Genomic DNA, 20,350 nt, shown 5'->3' on the forward strand with positions numbered 1-20,350 from the left:
AAATTTAAGTAGATCCAACGGTAAAAAAAAGACCCTCATTAATGCTAAAATTTTGATTAGGATCTCATTAATTATCCCTCATTTATTATATTTTATATCTATCTCTAAACCCAAAAAAGTGTTATATTTGACTCTCTCTCTCTCTACGTTTCTCTCTCTATCTCTTTCTCCTCCACCATTATTCGACCTCCATGGATAGATTGCCAGCAGAAGGTTGTGAAGCAATGCTCTCTCATCCTTGCAAATCATACATTCAAAAAAGAAACATATATGATGAACGGACTTTTCAACACAAACCAGCAATAGCCGCTAACCATAAACCCAAGAAAGCATGAAAACATCATAAATAAATAAAAAAATATATGTAGACTCCACCTAAAACCGTTACCCAAGGCTTGCAACAAATAATTTACAAGTAAATGATCAAAAACCTTCTGCCGGCAATTGCTTCACAACCTTCTGCCGGCAATTGCTTTAGAGGTTTGCTACATATTAGAATTGAATCTATCAATTGGTTTTCTAAAATATATTTTATATTTTATATTTTTATAAGGAAGTTGTGTCCCAGTTTGAGTCTAGATTATGTCACTCTCCTCTCCCGATAGCCTATAAATACTATGAATTGATAGTGTCAAATACATTTTTTTTATGATGTTTTCATGCTTTCTTGCGTTTATGGTTAGCGGCTATTGCTGGTTTGTGTTGAAAAGTCCGTTCATCATATATATTTCTTTTTTGAATTTATGATTTGCAAGGATGAGAGACCATTGCTTCACAACCTTCTGTCGGTAATCTATCCATGGAGGTAGAACAATGGTGGAGGAGAGAGAGAGAGAGAGAGAGAGAGAGAGAGAGAGAGAGAGAGAGAGAGAGAGAGAGAGAGAGAGTCAAATATAACACTTTTTTTAGGTTTAGAGATAGATATAAAATATAATAAATGAGGGATAATTAATAAGATCCTAATCAGAATATTAGCATTAATGAGAGTCTTTTTTTGACCATTGGATCTGCTCAAATCCAATGGTTTAAAAAATGTGTAACTCTTTAGAGTTACACCAGGTGTAACTTGAACTCATCTCATATCATATTATATATAATAAAAGTTGGGCTTAGACGCTGTGGTTGCGCCACGTGGCTTCACCAAATTGCAGAAATTTTAATAAATTTTTAGATTTTAAGAATAGATATATACATATTTTTTGGATAAATATGACAAATCAAGTAAAAGAAAGTGGTATTTGATTTACAACTATAACAGTTGTGTCTATCTAAAATGTTATCAACAAATCCTAAAATCAATAGAATAGAATTACCTAAGGACAAAATTTAAATAAAAAAGAGATTCTTTCATTTCGATGCTTTTTAAATATATATTATTTTTCTTCTTCTATAATTTCTAAATTGATAAAAATCATAATTTGATTACAATCCAAATTCTTCATTTGATCCATTTCTTATTATAATATATAAGTTGATAACAATCTTAATTAAAAAAAATCAATGTAGTACACGTAAAAAAAGGTCCATCTTATCCTTCTTTTTTTTTTTTTTTTTTTTTTCATATTATATTATATTATATATAATAAAAGTTGGGTTTAGACGCCGTGGTTGCGTCACATGGTTTCACCAAATTGCAGAAATTTTAATAAATTTTTAGATTTTAAGAATAGATATATACATATTTTTTGGATAAATATGACAAATCAAGTAATAAAAGAAAGTGGTATTTGATTTACAACTATAACAGTTGTGTCTATCTAAAATGTTATCAACAAACCCTAAAATCAATAGAATAGAATTACCTAAGGATAAAATTTAAATAAAAAAGAGATTCTTTCATCTTGATGCTTTTTAAATATATATTATTTTTCTTCTCCTATAATTTCTAAATTGATAAAAATCATAATTTGATTACAATCCAAATTCTTCATTTAATCATTTTCTTATTATAATATATAAGTTGATAACAATCTTAATTAAAAAAATCAATATAGTACACATAAAAAAAGGTCCATCTTATCCTTCTTTTTTTTTTTTTTTTTTTTTTTTTTTTTTTTTTTTTAAATTTAAATTATATTACTACATGTAAAATCTTCACAAAAAAAAAAAAAAAACCTTACTACATGTAAAAATTGCAGAAAAGTTTTTAGATTTAAAAAAAAATAGATATAATTTTTCTTCTTCGATAATTTCTAATTTGATAAAAATCTTAAAGTCCATCTAATTTCAGTTTCATACACCTTTATAAATTAGACTAACATTAGACTTTTTGTTCATATCAACTTCTTCAATGTGGAGTGTATATATATAAGATAATTCATAATAAATACCTACCCTGTAGTTTTTTTCCTCTATTATTCCCTTTCTTCTCCTTACAACCTTACACATATGTATTTGTTTACTCTAATTTTTTTAATGTATTTGTTTAATTTAATTTTTTTTCCATCAAATTGAATAGGTTTTGTGTATTTTTTGTCTTTTGTTTAACCTAATTTCCTAAAGTTTTATCCTATTTATTTGGTTATTGTTTGAGTATCAATCGTTAAATAGAGTTAGACATGAATTTTTATTATTTTGTATATCATATATGAATTACACTCAACAATTGCACACTTCTGTTTTCGTTTAGTACAGTTTGATTTGAAATTCTGCATATTGGACAAACTGCTTCAACATAAACACCACGCCTAGATAAATTGTCCATTGCAAGTAAAGAATTACTCAATGATCTCCAAAGAAAAAGTAAGACATTTTTCCCCTTCACTTATTTTGTTCTATTTATGCCTCAATAATTTTTATTTTGTTGGTCTTTTTGCTTCTTCTTTATTTATTTTTATTTATCTGTATTACTCATTTTGTTATTTTGGTCTTTTTATTTATTTTTTGCTTTTTTTTTTGTGCTACTTATTTTGGTTTGTTAATAATAGAGAGAGAGGTTGAGATCAAATAATAGAGATTATTGTTCACAACTAAAGGCCAAAATCTTTCTCAAAAAAAGAAAAAAAAAAGAAAAAAAAAGGATGTTACTATTGAAAGGTATCACTTCTCAATTCTCATCACATATCAATGCTAATGAATTTATTTATTATATTTATTTTTTTGGTTGGGTGAAAATCACTCAAGTTTCAGTGTCTTCTCCCATGCTTTCAAGAACAAAAATTATATTTTTGTGTATGTCTCTCTACTTTATATTTTTAAATGTTTAGTTATTTAGATTATTCTTAATTACTGAATTGAGTTTTCCACTTAAATATGCTTTCAATAATTTTTTTAATAGCTTTTAATTGTTAAATTTAAGGTTTTTCCATTTAAATATTACTTGAGCCTTAAATCTCAATATATTATGAAAAATCCTTTTATATTTCTTTTATGTATCTCATTTTATATTAGTTACGTAGTTATCTACCATCTTCCATTAAATTATTTTAGATATATATATATATATATATGTGTGTGTGTGTGTGTGTGTGTGTGTGCGCGCGTGTGTGCGCACTCTTTTAAAACACTTTAGTCTCACACAATATGCATTCATTATATAACTTAAAAGTAAAATATTCATTTATTTTTTATTGTTTATTTTATTATTTAATTTTAAGGAAATTAATAAAAAAAAATTATTTACATTTGAATTTTAATTAAGCCGTGTATCGTACGGGCATAATACTAGTATATATATATTATTTAGCAAAGTATGGGTTACATCAAAGTCAAAGTCCAAAAGTTGTCACCTTGTAGGCAGAGCAACCTTAATTAAAGTATATATATATATATATATATATATATATATTATTTAGCAAAGTATGGGTTACATCAAAGTCAAAGCCCAAAAGTTGTCACCTTGTAGGCAGGGCAACCTTAATTAAAGCATATATATATATATATATATATATTATTATTATTATTTAGCAAAGTATGGGTTACATCAAAGTCAAAGCCCAAAAGTTGTCACCTTGTAGGCAGGGCAACCTTAATTAAAGTTTAAACGCTACCCTACTCTCTATGATCTTGTAGAAACTTTGCTTTAATGTTAGGAGTGAATGCCTTTTCTCATGGTATTTAACATATTGACATTATGGCGGCTTCCAAATTTTTTGTAGGAAATTTTTTTGTAAGAGTTTCTTAAGAAGCTTAAATTAAACAAAATTTAATTTAAAAAGAACTTGGATATATTGAGTTATTGACACTATAAAGAAAAAAATATGCACATACACACAAACGTAAATACATGAAATTTTATAATTTTCATCTACGATTTTCATATTTTGAAATCGTTATATAATTAATAGTTCATTATCAGTTTTCATTATCTATTTTTTAATGTGAGTAGGTGTTATTATTTTATTTTGTTAAGTTTGTATAACATTTTTATTTTTATGTAATTTTCACTTGTCATTATCTATTTGTCATTGTTTTTATAAAAAATATTGGCGTAAATGCACTTTTAGTCCCTACATTTTGACTTTTTTCCATTTTAGTCCCTACGTTTTATTTTTTCCACTTTTAGTCCCTAAACCAATTAACGCAGAACATTTAAGTCCTTGAAACACTGTTCCGTCACCAAACTACCGGAGAAACTGACGGATTAATAAAATAATAATAAAAATTCACTGTAGCACTGACACATCAGCATATAAATTTAAAAAATTAATTTATTAATTTTAACTAAATAAAAAAAATAAAAACAGAATTAAAAAATCATGTTCGAACCTTGCCCAGAATAAAAACATGTGTTCTTCCCCTTAATCATGTTCTTCATTTTCTTCCCAACAAACCTTGCCCAGAAATTTTAAAAATCAATATTTTTGTTTCTCTTCTTGCATTTTCTTAGCAACCAAACATGCAAAACACATAGCAATCTTCAAATGAGAACAAAACCAACAATCACAAAAATACAGATCTCCTGCAAAATCAATCTCCAACAAAGAGCCAAACCCAAATCTCCAATAAAACAACCAAACCCATAAACCCAACAACCAAACCGATCTCCAACAAAGTAAACCTTAACCTTCAAACCCATAAATCTACTTGGGAAACAAATACAAAAAAAAAAAAAATCGAGTCAGATACCCACAAGAAAAACAAACCAAAACCCCCCAAAATTCTCCGGTAAACTAACGAAATTGTTAGCAAAGTAAGGTTATTTGGAAAAAAAAATCTAAAACCTTGTATATAAAAACTTGTAAAATATTTTACTAGAAAAACAAGTATAAAGTATTTTACAAAAATATCACATCCGACTGTCTTTCATACCCAACTCTTTCTCCCCCTTTCTTATACTTTACTCATCCTTTCTCACACTTGCCCAAACCAGTGACAACACCCATCGGTGACGCCACTCTTCGCCTCCACTCCGTCAGCACCCTTCGCCTTTGTTCTGGTGGCACCACCATCAGATCTTGGCCCGTTTTGTAGTCAGAGAAGTCGCTGCGAGGGGGCCGAGGTGAGCCTTGTCACCGCCGCTCCGTCGCTCATTGCTCGGATCTGGTTTCACTAGAAACTTCGTCACTAAGATCTCTGACCTGGAATCGGTGAGAGTGAGTGGGGGTTTTTTTTTCCTTCATGATCTGGGTTTTTGGGATGGCTTGGGGGTTGCGGTGGGTGGCTGGGTGGGTTTGTGGATAGTGGCTGAGTGGGTGGGCTGTGGTGGCTGGCTGGCTGGCTTTTGCTGATTTTTTCTCTCCGATTTGTGATTTAGGTGGCTGATTTAGGTTGCTAACAATAACGAAATACTTTTAATTTCGTTTTTATTTAGTTAAAATTAATAAATTAATTTTTTAAATTTATATGCTGACGTGTCAGTGCTACAATGAATTTTTATTATTATTTTATTAATCCGTCAGTTTCTTCGGTAGTTTGGTGACGGAATAGTGTTTCAAGGACTTAAATGTTCCGCGTTAATTGGTTTAGGGACTAAAAGTGGAAAAAAATAAAATGTAGGGACTAAAATGGAAAAAGGTCAAAATGTAGGGACTAAAAGTGCATTTACGCCAAAAATATTTTAAACTAAATGAAAAAATTCAAGCCATTGGCATTGTATTAACTATTGACCCACACAACCACACTTATCCACATATAAATAATACACTTAGTGTCTACTTAACCAATCAAATGCTTGAACAGTCACTAAAATTATATATTTCTCAATACCTGACCAACAAAACCAAACCGATACATGACAGTTTCCCAAAACACACTCCACTGACCAATATGAATCAAAACACACTCCACTGACCTGCCAGCATGATTCAAAAAACACTGAGCAAGGTGGCTATCATTATGTGAGAATTATATGTAGCCCAACATTATTTTAATTAACTTACCCATGAATTATGCCCCTCACCCCATGCTACAACCTTCTGATCTTCCATGCTCTAAACTTGTACTAAATCATCTTCACCTCCCGTCAGAATGTATTTTCCATCCATGCTGTTTGAGTGGCATTTTGTTGTCAATGATACAATCTATTTTCCCAAAATTTAAACCAGAAAGAACTACATAATGTACCAATTTAGATAAAGAAGGAAAAATCAAGGACAATAAAAGAAACATTTAAACTAACAACAATAGGCGATGACTGGGAAACCAGTAAAGTTACCGACCTCCAAGCACAACATAATAGAGCCCCATAATAGAGCCCCATATTAAGAATTAACATGAAATAGTGTTTATTTATGATTTATTTGTTGATTAGGAAGATTAATATGAGTCTTTTTTTTTTTTTTTTTTTTTTTTTAATTTTTATTTTTAAATTTAAGTTAAACGATAGAACTTCCTCAAAAAAAAAAAAAAAAAAAATTAAATGATAGAAATTGTACTGATATAAAGAAGTATACAAAAGCCAGGGATAAACACCTTTGACGGTCGCCGGGAAGTCGCCGATTCGAAGGAAGGCGACGGTCGCCGGGAAGTCGCCGATTCGAAGGAAGGCGACGGTCGCCGGGAAGTCGCCGATTCGAAGGAAGGCGAACGGTCGTCGATTCGAAGGAAGGCGAACGGTCGCCGGGAAGTCAAATGGTCGCCGGTTCGAGGGAATGCGAAGGGTCGCCGGGAAGTCGAATGGTCGTCGGTTCGAAGGAATGTGAAGGGTCGCCGTTGAGCTTAATCAGCGACGGTTGGCTCTTAACGGAGCTTCATCGGCGAAGGTTTGAGCTTCATTGGCGACGGCTAAGCTTAATCGCGACGGTGGGAGCTCAACGGCGGTTTGAGCTTCATCGGTGACGGCTAAGCTTAATCGCGACGGTGGGAGCTCAACGGTGACGGTGGAGCTTAATCGCAACCTGTTTGGCTCTTTGTTTTTTTTTTTTTTTTTTTTGGACCGAAATATGGCACAACAAGTGCTTTGAAGAGAGTTTGTGGCTCTGTTGAAAAAAAAACTCTAAAAACTTTTGGTGCATGTGCTGGGTATTGAAATTGGGCTTTGAAGTCTTTAGTGACGAATTCCAGTTTCGTCACTAAAGACTGGGCTTTGTTAAGATTTTTAGAGATGAAATTTATATTTCATCACTAAATTATACTTTTAGTGACGAATTATGATTTCGTCACTAAAAACATATAAGTGCACAACTATTATTATTTTTAGTGACGAATATTTTTCGTCACTAATTCTTCCTTATAGTGACGAAAGGATTTTCGTTACTAATATTATCCATAGTAATACCTACAGTGACGAAATATTTCGTCACTAAAAATTTCAACTTTTAGTGACGAAATATTTCGTCACTATAGATTAATTAAATTCGCGCCAAAATTTCCCTCTATTGGCGCCCATTTTTCAAATCACAATAGTGACGAAATTTATTTTTCGTCACTAAATGTTATAATTTTTTTCATTATTAGTGACGAAATTCATATTTCGTCACTAAAGCTGTATTTTTAGTGACGAAAAATATTTCCTCACTAATTTTCGTCACTAAAAATACATTTTGTTGTAGTGATCTCTTAAAACATTTTCTCTTTAAATTTGTTACTAACTTTTTTTCATTGAAATTCTATGGTTTTCTATGGTTTCTACTAATTTGGCTTTGTAAGGTTTGGTTGCTTGGAGAATAAAAATGGAAACATTGAACAATCTCCTTTATTGTCTTGTTTTATAAAAATTTCCTTCATTTTCAGAGAATCAAAATGGTGATTTATAATTTCTGTCTTCTTTTTGTCTGCTATATTATTCATTGTTGTTTCATCAGACAATCAAAATTTTCACTCAATTTTAATTCCCTTTAGAGGCAATTCTAAATCTTAGGCCTCTTTCATAGGTATATTATAGATCAACTATGTGAATTTGGGGTTCTCATGATATGTATTCTGAAGTATATTTGTTCATCTAGGGTGTATTTTGAATGAAGAAGCACGATATGTGACCTTTGATGCTAAGTGGAGCCTAAATAGTTGGATATGCATTGGCTAGCATCATGAGGTCTTTTGGTTCCTTTATTTATTTATTTATTTTTATTATTAGATTCTCCATTTTTATGTTGTGCCTCCTACACAACTTAAATATTTTCTCATTCTTTTTAAATCTCGTAGGCATTGCACTAGGATTGTCCACCAAAATTTAATGCTGCTATATATATATGTGTGTATGTATATTTTTTTTTCCTTTCAAGATGTTTCTATAGTTCCCGCTTGTCAGATGTTGTACATGTTTAAGAATCTATTTGTTATTTCTTGCTAAGAATATTTAACTGATGTTAATTCGAAAAAGAATTATCATGTCCATGAGATGCCACATGACTGGCTTACTGGTGGAAGAAGAATTTGTTTATTGATGTTTTCTTATGCATTATTACCAAAGAATATGTGAAACACAATCATTGAGTGGAATCGGTTTGAAGAGAGTAGTCCAGCTTATTGTTTGGTTTGGACCTGCCAATGAAACCCTCTGCATTCAAGTCCACATTTTCTGTCTCTCTCTCTCTGTCTCTCTTTGTCTCTATATATATAAACTGATATAAGAAAGAGCCCAACTACATAGGAGGATTTAAATTTGCTCAGTTGGAAGATTGTGGCTTTTAAAGTATTGAGAAGTTCACGGTTATGTAGTCAATTAGGTAAAAATTGGTGTGGCTTGCTTTAAAATCCTAGTTTTCAAGGATAATGGCATGGGTTGTATAAACTTCAAGAGCTGTAATGTTCTTGTTTGAAGTCAATTCTGATAATATCCTTCAAGAGGGAGAGATTCAGACTCACGCCTGACTGCCTGAGTGCCTACAAACCTAAGAAGTACGTTGGCAGGAAAGGAAAACAGCGAAGGTGTTGACTAGATTATGTTTCCTAAACTACACTTTTGGTTGATTTCGTTAAAAAATTCCCAGTAAGCACTCAGCAATCCGACAGGTACAGGTACCCATGGTCTCAGATATGCTTCAGTATGTCTAAATCATGGCCTTACTGTGAACTCTGCAAACTTACTTATGGCTTTCTTACAACTGTATGTACATATGATGTCGTATCTTGCTCCTATGTAGTTTTAGTTTGTTTTACATAGTAATATCTAAAAATTTGTGTAAACAATACTGTATCCGTAACTTGTGAAAGTCATGATAATTTTTCTGCAGATAGCAATGGTTCAGTAACCTGATTTTGAATCTCGCCAAAGATTAGTTCTTTTTCACGGGCATTCAAATTTGATGCATAAAGATGAATGAGTCTTTGTATATGTAATGTAAATGCAGTCCAATCCTTTCTAGTATGGTGCGTGCCCGAAAGATGGATACTGAAGCTTTGAATCAACGTCTAATTGGTACTCCAGCAGTCCAGCAGTCCAGCTTAGGCCAAAGCTAAGTATAATGAGTCAAATTCAAAGGGAAAGAAAGGGAGGCAAACAAGAGTTTAGATTTAAATATTGTCAATATAATTACACATACATGTAGGCTATAGCTTAGTTCAGTGTAATAAGGTTAAAAGGGAATGCTTGGAGAGTTAGGACCAATGCAAACAAATAATGGCCCAAGACATCAAGCCGTTCGGTGCGCAGGCCTCGGCATAAAGAGAAAGGGCCACAGGTTTTGAGCATGGGCCGAGAAACCCAATATTGCTTGACCCAATTACTTTAAGGTTGTTTTCTTTCTAACTTTTGAGCTTGGGCTTTCGTACTATGGGTTTCCAAAACGACCCTCAAATATTTCACTTGCATTCTGGTCTTGGATTTGTCTAGTCTATTTAATTGTCTCTCACTTTACTAAACTCGTATCACCTATACCTCCACTCCCAGTACTAGAAGAGCATTGTTTCTATACGAGATTTGAGGTTTGATTAGATTAGAATAAAGGTTGCACCTAAATTAACACAGCCAAAGACTGCCCAATTTGTAACAAGGAGCTGGAATCCGTTCACCATGTTTTGCGTCACTGTGAGTTTGCTATCCGGGTTTGGAGTTTTTGGGCTGATGGTGTGCAATTGATCCAAAGAAACAATTGGACCTTTCCTGATTCAGCCATGTACATTCTTGCACACAAGCCCTCTCATGTTTTAGAATCTTTCTTCACTGTTGCTTGGGCAATTTGGTATAATAGAAACAGAACCATCCATGAAGGCAAATGCTCTCACCCCTCACAGGTTTGGCAGATGGCTAGGAATACCATAGAAGATTTCACTGGTGCATCTTATACAGACCTCTCCACCTCTAGACCGCCTCTTTCTAGTTGTTGGTCGCCTCCTCCTCCTGGTGTATTTAAAATAAATGTGGATGGGGCTTCATCAGACCTTGAAGGAATTTCTAGCATTGGAGTCATCATTAGAGATTGCTAGGGTGAAACAGTTGCTGCTCTTTGCAAACCTCTTTAGTCCCATTACCCGGGGGAATTAGTGGAAATCATTGCCTTGGAGCAAGGTATCTTGCTTGCTCAAGAGTTGCATCTTCCTTGTGTGATGCGTGAAAGTGATGCTTATAATGTGGTCAATGCAATCAATGACTCTACTACTGGGACTCCATTTGGACACATTATATAGGATATTATCCAAGCCCAAGCCTCCTTTGTTTTCTGCATTTTCAGATTCCTTAGCCGGGCCTTCAACTATGCAGCCCACGAACTCGCTCACTTTGCCCAAAGGACTGGTTCCCATCAGGTGTGGTATGGGGTCACCCCTTCTTTTTTAGAATCCATTGTACAAGCAGACCTTCTGCACTAATGCCTGCCCTGCAGGTTCTCTTTGGTTTTTTTTTTTTTTTTTTTTTTTTTTTTTTTTTTCGGTCTTCTCTGTATTATGTTTTCTCTGTTGCAGTGCAAACTTTTATTCCTCTTCAAAAAAAAAAAAAAAAAATATAGATTTTTCTCCACTCTGTAACACCCTCAAAGAGATTTCTACAAAACCCAAACCAAATCACTATCAAATACAAATTTCCATTAAGTACAAACCAAAGAGAGAACTACTAAAAAATTTTGCACCAAATAAAAAGGCATAATACTGCCAAAAGTTCTTACAAATATTAATTGTTGCGGCACACATAGAGTAACAAAAAAAAAAAGCCGAAGAACTCTTTGCTTATTTGCTAAATATGAGACAAGATATGTTTTTGGTAGTTTTTTTGAGAGAGAGTTTCAAACTATGACGTCCGCTCCTGATAATAGCTCTTTATTATCAAACTAAGACAACAATCAGTTTTTGGTGTAGACAGGGATTGAACCCTAGATCTCTTATACAACCATAAGAAATTTTACCAGTTGAGCTAACTGGAACTCACATGTTTTTTGTAGTTTATTTGCTATAAGTGTGATAAAACAATAAGGGTTCGTTTGGTTGGAGTGGTGGAAAAGTGAGAGGATAGAAAATTGTGTGAGAATGGAAAAGTGGGAGGATAGAAAAAATTTTATTTTCTCTTCTTTTTATTTGGTTGGGAGTGAAAAAGTGAAGGGGTGGAAAAAAGAGTTTGAATAAATTTACTCTATACCCTTGTTAAAGAATGATGCCAAATTAAAAAAAAAAAAAAAGGTGACAAATAACCGCACAAAAAAGAGCAATCACCCAAATTTTTTTATAAAAATAAAAAACATGTTCCAAAAAAATCACATCCATTAAAAATAAAAATAAACTATCATGCCCAAGCCCTAAAAAATCAAAAGAAAAAAAAAAAGGGTAATGTTAATGCCCAAGAAAAAAAGAAAAAAAGTGACAACTAGCAACTAGATTGCCCAAAAAAAGAAAAAGAAGCAAAAAAAAAAGGGGCAATGTTACTGGCAACGTTATTGCCTATGAAAAAGAAAAAAAGAAAAAAGAGGGGCAACGTTGCTGCCCAGGGAGGAGAGAAGAAAGAAAAAAAAATGCAACTTAAATTGAGGGTATTTGTGTAAAGTACATCTTTCAACACTTTTCCCTCCTCATTTTTCTCCCAAATTGGGAGGATAAAAAAAGGTGGGCCTGGAGGGAAAAATTTTCCCCCTATTTTCTGTCTTTCTTGTTTTCTCTCATCAACCAAACAGTGAAAAATGTCATTTTCCACCCTATTTTCCATCTTCCCTGTTTTCATCCCAACCAAACATACCCTAAGAATTAGCTTACTTGTAAAAAGATAAATGAAAGTTAAAAAACGTGTACAAAAACACTTTTGAACGTTTAAACCCCCAAAAACCAACTTAACCAACACAAGCAATATGTCAAACAACTAGTGTGCGGAAACTTAACATATGCTATAATATGAAATTGGTTAAACAACTATCTAAGCCATAACAAAATAAAACCACAGCAGATAATGTAAAGGCAGAGATAGAGAGGAAGGAAGATGCAAACACAAAGATAACACCCGATATGTTATCGAAGAGGAAACCGAAGACCTCGGCGAAAAACCTCTCCGCCGTCCTCCAAGCGGTAATCAATCCACTAGAAAATACAGTTGGGATACAAGGACAGCAATAGACCCTCCAAGCCTAATCTACCCAATGCACCTAAGCCCTCCAAGCTTCTTGCTCCAACGAGGTTGCGCCGAACCTTTTTCTTTTCTAGCTTTCCGGATTCCGCTACTACACCGTAGCATCAACCAATGAATATTGGCTCCTTCCTAACTGCTTCCCAGAACTCCAAACGTCTGTCTCACAGGGATGATAATGGTGAGAACCAGGTTTGGGATAATGCCTCTCAAGGATTTGACAATGGAGAGGAAGAGAGTGAGGGAATTTGATGAGACTCTAAGGTAGAGATTGTGGGTGAAACAATCTGGTTTTTCTTTAGGGTTTCTCTCTCAAAATTCTCTCTGGAAGCTCTCTTTCAATCATGGGTTAAAAGGGTATTTATACTGGAGTGAAGAGGAATGCGAAACGTCAGGTTTTTCCAAAACAGGGGTGGCTCGCGGCTTGACCTCGCGGCTTGACTAAGTCGCGAGATCCAGTCGCGAGTTAACCGTATGGCCAGTTGTCCTGTTTTGTCCTGTAGTGCTCCAGCTAGCATGACTGTTCATCTTCCAGCATGCTTGGCACGTGTGCATCTTCTGGCGGGTTGAAGCCGCGAGTCCACCCGCGAGTCCCAGCCGCGACACTCTGTTTTCTTGCACACTCTTGAGCAATCTTCACACTATCTCACTCACTACCCTTACAACAATCCCACCTAAATACAGGGTTACTAAATGCTGATTTACAAGCAAATTTGGCACGGAATAAAGCCAATTAAATGGTTGAATAAATTCAACCTTACAATAAAACTTAAGTAGTTTTTTGCTATCAAATAAGAGATCTAGGATTTGAATCATGCCTATATCAAAAATAAATTTATGTCTTGACTTTTTGATAAATAACAATCATCTTAAAGCGGATGCCATAGATCGGAATTCTATCATCTCAATAGTAATAATAGAAAAAAGTATACTCTTTTTCAATGTTAATTAAATTTAAAATAACAAAGTGTTTGAATTGAATTGGAGAAAATAATGTATTGCAACTATGTATCTAAGTTTTAATTTTTTTTTTAAATTTAATTTTGTTTAACTTTTTTAGTAAAAAAATTGAAACAAAAATCCAAACCGACACTAGCACAAGGAATAGGAATTCAATTAGAATTCCACCAAACATACAAGTAGGCTAGAATTGGTCTTCAATGTCAACAATTAATGGCACATGGGCAACATTAACTTTTTGTTTGTTTGTTTTGATATGCAGTCACAAGAGATAGCAACATAAATACATCTTCTTCTTCTTTTTATCAATATCAAGACCATGGTGCACCAATATTTCCGCCGAATAAATGCAATAATTTTGTCAAGCACAAAGGCAAACTTTTCACATTGGAAATGAAAAGGACAGGAAAAGGATTAGAAAAAATCAACCTGTCCTATATTAGTACCATTGAGATTCTTCTTGTCATCTTTTATCATGGAAAAGAGTTTAGCTCTAAACATTTTTAGAGCTATATTGTTTAACTTATTTTGTGATGATTTATAAGATTACTCATATGTAGAGGAAGATAGTCTCCACTTCAACGTTCCTAAATTGTTGAGAGAGCGAGAAGCAAAAGCAATAATAAAACTTTTACACCCAGTTCCTCTTATGACTTAAGAGGTAAATTACCATCAACAAAATTGGTTACCCATGTTGTAAAATAACAAGGATTCAAAATACTAAAGTTGATTTTGAAAATATTATATGTTTGAGAAAGATCTCTAAAACAATATTAGGATTATAGAAAACTAACTCAAAAGAAACATAGAGACAGAAAATCCCTAAATTTACGTAGTTTGGCAATAACCTAGGTCCATAGGTGACGACAAAGAAATTTTTAGAGCTATATTTTTTTAACTTATTTTGTGATGATTTATAAGATTACTCATATGTAGAGGAAGACGGTCTCCACTTCAACGTTCCTGAATTGTTGAGAGAGAAAGAGAGAGAGAGAGAAGCAAAAGCAATAATAAAACTTTTGCACCCTGTTCCTCTCATGACTTAAGAGGTAAATTACCATCAACAAAACTGGTTACCCATGTTGTAAAATAACAGGGATTCAAAATACTAAAGTTGATTTTGAAAAGTAGTATATGTTTGAGAAAGATCTCTAAAACAATATTAGGATTATAGAAAACTAACTCAAAAGAAAAATAGAGACAGAAAATCCCAAAATTTACGTGGTTTGGCAATAACCTAGGTCCATAGGCGACGACGAAGAAATTTCACTAACAAATTTAGAATAATACAAATATGGTGTAGAGGCATTCTCACACATCCAAATCCCAAATAAACCCAAATAGCCACCCCTCACAATTACAAAGATTAAAGGTTGCACCTAAAACAAATCGAGACTTTTCTCTACTCCGCAACACCCTCAAAGAGATTTCTCCATAACCCAAACCAAATCTCGGCCAAATACAAATTGCCATTAAGTACAAACCAAAGAGAGAACTACTAAAGAAATTTGCACCAAATAAAAAAAAAAGGCGCAATACTACCAAAAGATCTTACAAATATTAATTGTTGCAGCACGATAGAGTAACAAAAAAACAAGCCGAAGAGCTCTTTGCTTATTTGCTAAATATGAGACAATATATGTTTTTGGTAGTTTATTTGCTAAATGTGTGATAAAACAATAAGAATTAGCTTACTTTTAAAAAGATAAAACTTAAGTAGTCTTTTACTATCAAATAAGAGATCTAAGGTTCGAATCATGCTTATATCAAACAACCAATTTATGTTTTGACTTTTTGATAAATAACAATCATCTTAAAGCGGATGCCATAGATCAGAATTCTATCATCTCAATAGTAATAATAGAAAAAAGTATACTCTTTTTCAATGTTAATTAAATTTAAAATAACAAAGTGTTTGAATTGAATTGGAGAAAATAATGGATTGCAACTATGTATCTAAGTTTTAATTTTTTTAAAAAAAAAATAAATAATTTTGTTTAACTTTTTTAGTAAAAAAATTGAAACAAAAATCCAAACCGACACTAGCACAAGGAATAGGAATTCAATTAGAATTCCACCAAACATACAAGTAGGCTAGAATTGGTCTTCAATGTCAACAATTAATCGCACATGGGCAACATTAACTTTTTGTTTGTTTGTTTTGATATGCAGTCACATGGGCAACAACCATATCCACCAAATGGTGTATTATATTCTAGAATAGACGCCTATTTTGTCATCATGAAAACCTTGTTCGTGCAACATTTCCTCCACAACCACCTTAATTAATCAAACACAACACAAAACACGCAGAATGAAAATGAAAAGGCAAGAAAGAAAATCTCCAGTTGCAGCTATGAGTCTGAGTCTACTTTGCTCAATTCATTTCCCAGCGATCCTTGTATTGTTCGTGGTACTGCTGCATGTAAAAACACTTGCTGTTTTTGGTGATAGTACTGGCACCCCTAGTTATGTTGGTGGGAATGAAACAGATCATCAAGCTTTGTTGGCGTTCAAGAGGAAGATAACGCATGACCCTAGAAACGCTTTCAGCTCATGGAATGATTCCTACCATTTCTGCGAGTGGGAAGGTGTGACATGCGGCCGCAAGCATAGAAGAGTCACAATATTAGATCTTCAGACCAAAGGTTTGGTGGGTTCCTTGTCTCCATACATAGGCAACCTCAGCTTCATTAGGGAAATCTTGCTCGCAAACAACACCATTGGAGGCAAAATCCCTGATGAAGTTGGTCGTCTATTCAGGTTGCAGGTATTGTGGTTGTCTAACAATTCCTTAGAAGGAGAAATTCCTGCAAACCTTTCCCATTGCTCCAATCTGAAGATTCTTAGAGTCGGTATCAATAATCTTTTCGGGTCAATCCCAGCGGAGCTTGCTTCTTTGTCAAAGTTGGAGGTTCTTATATTTGGCAATAACAATCTCACGGGACGAATCCCACCTTTCATTGGGAATCTTAGCTCTCTACAACTTTTTTCTGTAGCAAAAAATGTTTTGGGAGGAGATATTCCAGATGCATTTGGTCAGTTAAGAAGCTTGAATTATCTTGGACTGGGGGAAAATAAACTCTCTGGTTTGGTCCCTTTATCTTTATATAATCTTTCATCTATTGTTGTTTTTTCAATGCCTACTAATGAGCTTAGTGGAAGTCTTCCTACTGAATTATTCCTCAACCTTCCTCTTCTTCAGTGGTTTCAAATTTATGATAACCAATTTACCGGATCTCTTCCGATCTCTTTATCTAACGCTTCAGAGCTAAAATTCTTTGAAGTTGATAGGAACAATTTTACTGGAAAACTATTAGTCAATTTTGGAGGCTTACAACGTTTGGATTTGTTATCTATTTCTACTAATAATTTAGGAAGTGGAGATGACGATGAAATGAATTTCTTTCCATCTTTAGCCAATTGTAGCAATTTGCAGAAATTGAATCTGAAGGAGAATCAATTCGAAGGTATGTTGCCTAATGTTTTTGGCAATCATTCAACCCAGCTTACCATTTTTGCAATTGGCAAAAATCTTATTTTTGGAGAGATCCCTTCATGGATGGGTAATCTAGTCAACTTGACCTACTTATTGATGCATGGTAACAAATTTACAGGGACAATCCCAAGTGGTATTGGTAATCTTCAAAAGTTACAACGATTTTCCTTGAGTAACAATAGACTCTCAGGAAGGTTGCCAATTACCCTGGGAAACCTATCATTGATAAATGAACTGCATCTAGATAATAATAGATTGGAAGGAACTATCCCATCAAGTATAGAAAATTGCCAAAATTTGTTGTTGTTAAATCTATCTCAAAACAAGCTCAATGGAACCATTCCAAAGCAAATCTTTGCAATTTCTTCGCTGTCCATTTCAATTAATTTAGCTGGAAACTCTTTAACTGGATCACTACCATCAGAGGTCCAAAATCTTGTCCATTTAATGGAATTGGACATATCTGACAACAAGTTGTCTGGTAAAATTCCAAGCAGCCTAGGCTCTTGCACAAGCCTTGAGTTCCTTTTCATGAAGCGTAATTTCTTTCAAGGAGAAATTCCAACATCCTTGAGTTCTTTGAGAGGTATTCAAGTTATGGATCTTTCTCAAAACAACTTGTCTAGTCAAATTCCCACTTTCTTGGAGAAACTCTCCTTGAAGAATTTGAATTTGTCCTTCAATGATTTTCAAGGAGAGGTTCCAACAAAAGGAGTTTTCGCAAATTCTAGTGCAATATCACTCATTGGAAATAGTAGGCTATGTGGGGGCATATTAGAATTAATGTTTCTGAAGTGCTTAACAAAAGAAGAGAAGAAAACAAAGTGGCCTCTTGCAATCAAAGTGGTAATCTCAATGGCATGTGTGATTCTAATAGTAACCATAGTGTCATTTTTCTTATTTTATCGGCACAAAAATCAAAGAAAAGATAATCCTTCAGAATCTTCTTTGAGGCAATCACTTTTGAAAGTGTCTTACCAAATGCTCCTTAAAGCAACTGATGGATTTTCATCAACAAATTTGATTGGTGTGGGTGGTTTTGGCTCAGTGTATAAAGGCATCCTTGGTGAGGATGAATCAATTGTTGCAGTCAAGGTACTAAACATTCAACATCGAGGAGCTTCTAAGAGCTTTATCTCCGAGTGTGAAGCCTTGAAAAATATTCGTCATCGGAATCTTGTGAAAATCATTAATTCCTGCTCAAGTGTGGATTTTCATGGCAATGATTTTAAGGCTTTTGTTTATGAGTTCATGCCGAATGGAAGTTTAGAAAATTGGTTGCATATGGATTTGGAAACAAATACCAGGCAAGTAGATATACCAAATTTGAACCTTGTTCAAAGAATAAGCATTGCCATTGATGTTGCCTGTGCACTCGATTACCTACATCACCGTTGCCCAATGCCAATTGTTCATTGTGATCTAAAGCCAAGTAATATTCTTTTTGATTGTGATATGATTGCTCATATTGGAGATTTTGGGCTTGCAAAATTTCTTTTAGAACTTACAAATCCGAAACAAAGCGACTCAATTGGAATAAGGGGAACAATTGGGTACACTCCTCCAGGTAACAACAATTTACTGAACTTTTTAATTATTAACATATGCTTTCCCACATTAACCATAATTACTTTTTGCAATCCCAAGTTGTAATGTGAACGTATTTTCTATATCAAATATTTTGAATGGCAGAGTACGGTGTAGGATGTGATGTGTCAACAAAAGGAGATGTCTACAGCTATGGAATCTTATTATTGGAGATGATAACAGGAAAGAGACCCACAAATCCTATGTTTGAGGGAGGCTCTAACCTTCACAACTATGCTAGCATGGCATTGCCTAATCGTGTAATGGAGATTTCAGACCCAAAACTTTTAAACAATGATGATGAAGTGATTCAAAAAGACAATTGTGGAGATACAGACAGAACAAAGGAGTGTTTAATATCCATGGTCAAGATTGGCGTGTCATGCTCTATGGAGTTGCCACAAGAACGATGGGACATTATCAAGGCCTTGTCTGAGCTGTATTTGGTCAGAGACATTCTTCATGGCGCTAGGATTTAGCACTACGTTCTTGAATATTTAGAAGGTAAAAAAAAAAAAAAAAAAATCAAACTTTTAACCCTCTAAATGTTGGTATTAAGTTCTTTACTTACTTTGGCATTTTCCTATTTTCCTTGTTTTTTATTAACTAATTGCAGGCTCATAAAGTTTTACAATGGATGGAAAGACATGTTTGGCATTCTAGATAAACATGCTTATATATTATCGAGGAGTATTCTACATGGTTCTTATACCCAGTCTTATATCTGTATTTTATTTGCGTTTGAGTAAATCAAAATAATTTCCTTCAAACTTGTATTTGTGTTTAATTCTATTGATATTATGTTTGGAAAATAAATTATCTAATTTCATTAGCAGTTGTAATATTTTGAGCTAACAATAAGATGTTTTCTTAACTTCCCATTCCACATTTGTCAAAGCTTGAACTCATAACCATGCTTGAGAATAATTAAATTAAATAAAAACGACAGTATGTTATCCGAGACTTTCCTCAAAAGCTCCACAAGGTCAAAGTTCATGCCAAAAAACAAACACACGCAGTGTTGAATGTATGCTTTGTAAAAGGGACAATTCGGAAGGCTTAGTGTTTTGACTCTGTTCGGTACGTGTCAAATCACATACAAGCTAGAAACGTATCAAAAATTCAAAATAAAATAGGTTGTTATTCTCATAACCTTTACCTTATCTCTAATGCATCAAATATAGTTAAGTTTCCCTTTGCATTATCTTTTGAGTTTCTGGTTGGTTGAGCCACTCCCATAGTTGATAGTCCCACTCTTCGCGGCTCGAGATGGATTTAGGAGTCCCTGTGTGAGCTGTATGCAGAGAGAGTCGCACATACAGTTACAAGGGGGTTCGCGTCTGTATGTGTAGCGTGGTGGTTGGGCCTACCCCACCCTATTTGTTCCAAGATCTGTGTCTATTGGTGTTACTTTGATCAATTAGCTAAGATTTTGACCGGATACG

At 33.8% G+C, this 20,350-nt stretch overlaps 1 protein-coding gene across 1 annotated transcript; it reads left to right on the forward strand.

Moving 5' to 3' along the window:
- The first annotated feature begins 16,067 nt into the window (after positions 1-16,067).
- LOC126725570 (receptor kinase-like protein Xa21) lies at positions 16,068-19,669 on the forward strand. Its single transcript, XM_050430366.1, has 3 exons — positions 16,068-18,885; positions 19,011-19,409; positions 19,522-19,669. Exons 1-2 carry the CDS (start codon positions 16,134-16,136, stop codon positions 19,382-19,384), a joined length of 3,126 nt encoding a protein of 1,041 aa, XP_050286323.1. The 5' UTR covers positions 16,068-16,133; the 3' UTR covers positions 19,385-19,409; positions 19,522-19,669.
- Positions 19,670-20,350: the final 681 nt, after the last annotated feature.

Source organism: Quercus robur, chromosome 5 (assembly GCF_932294415.1).
Source record: "Quercus robur chromosome 5, dhQueRobu3.1, whole genome shotgun sequence".
NCBI lineage: Eukaryota > Viridiplantae > Streptophyta > Magnoliopsida > Fagales > Fagaceae > Quercus > Quercus robur.

Bases quoted from the DNA above. Each gene is read 5' to 3' on its own strand.
- LOC126725570 (XM_050430366.1), top strand. From the start codon at position 16,134: ATGAAAATGAAAAGGCAAGAAAGAAAATCTCCAGTTGCAGCTATGAGT. The intron at 18,886-19,010 runs GTAACAACAATT...TTTGAATGGCAG, and splicing joins AATTGGGTACACTCCTCCAG to AGTACGGTGTAGGATGTGAT.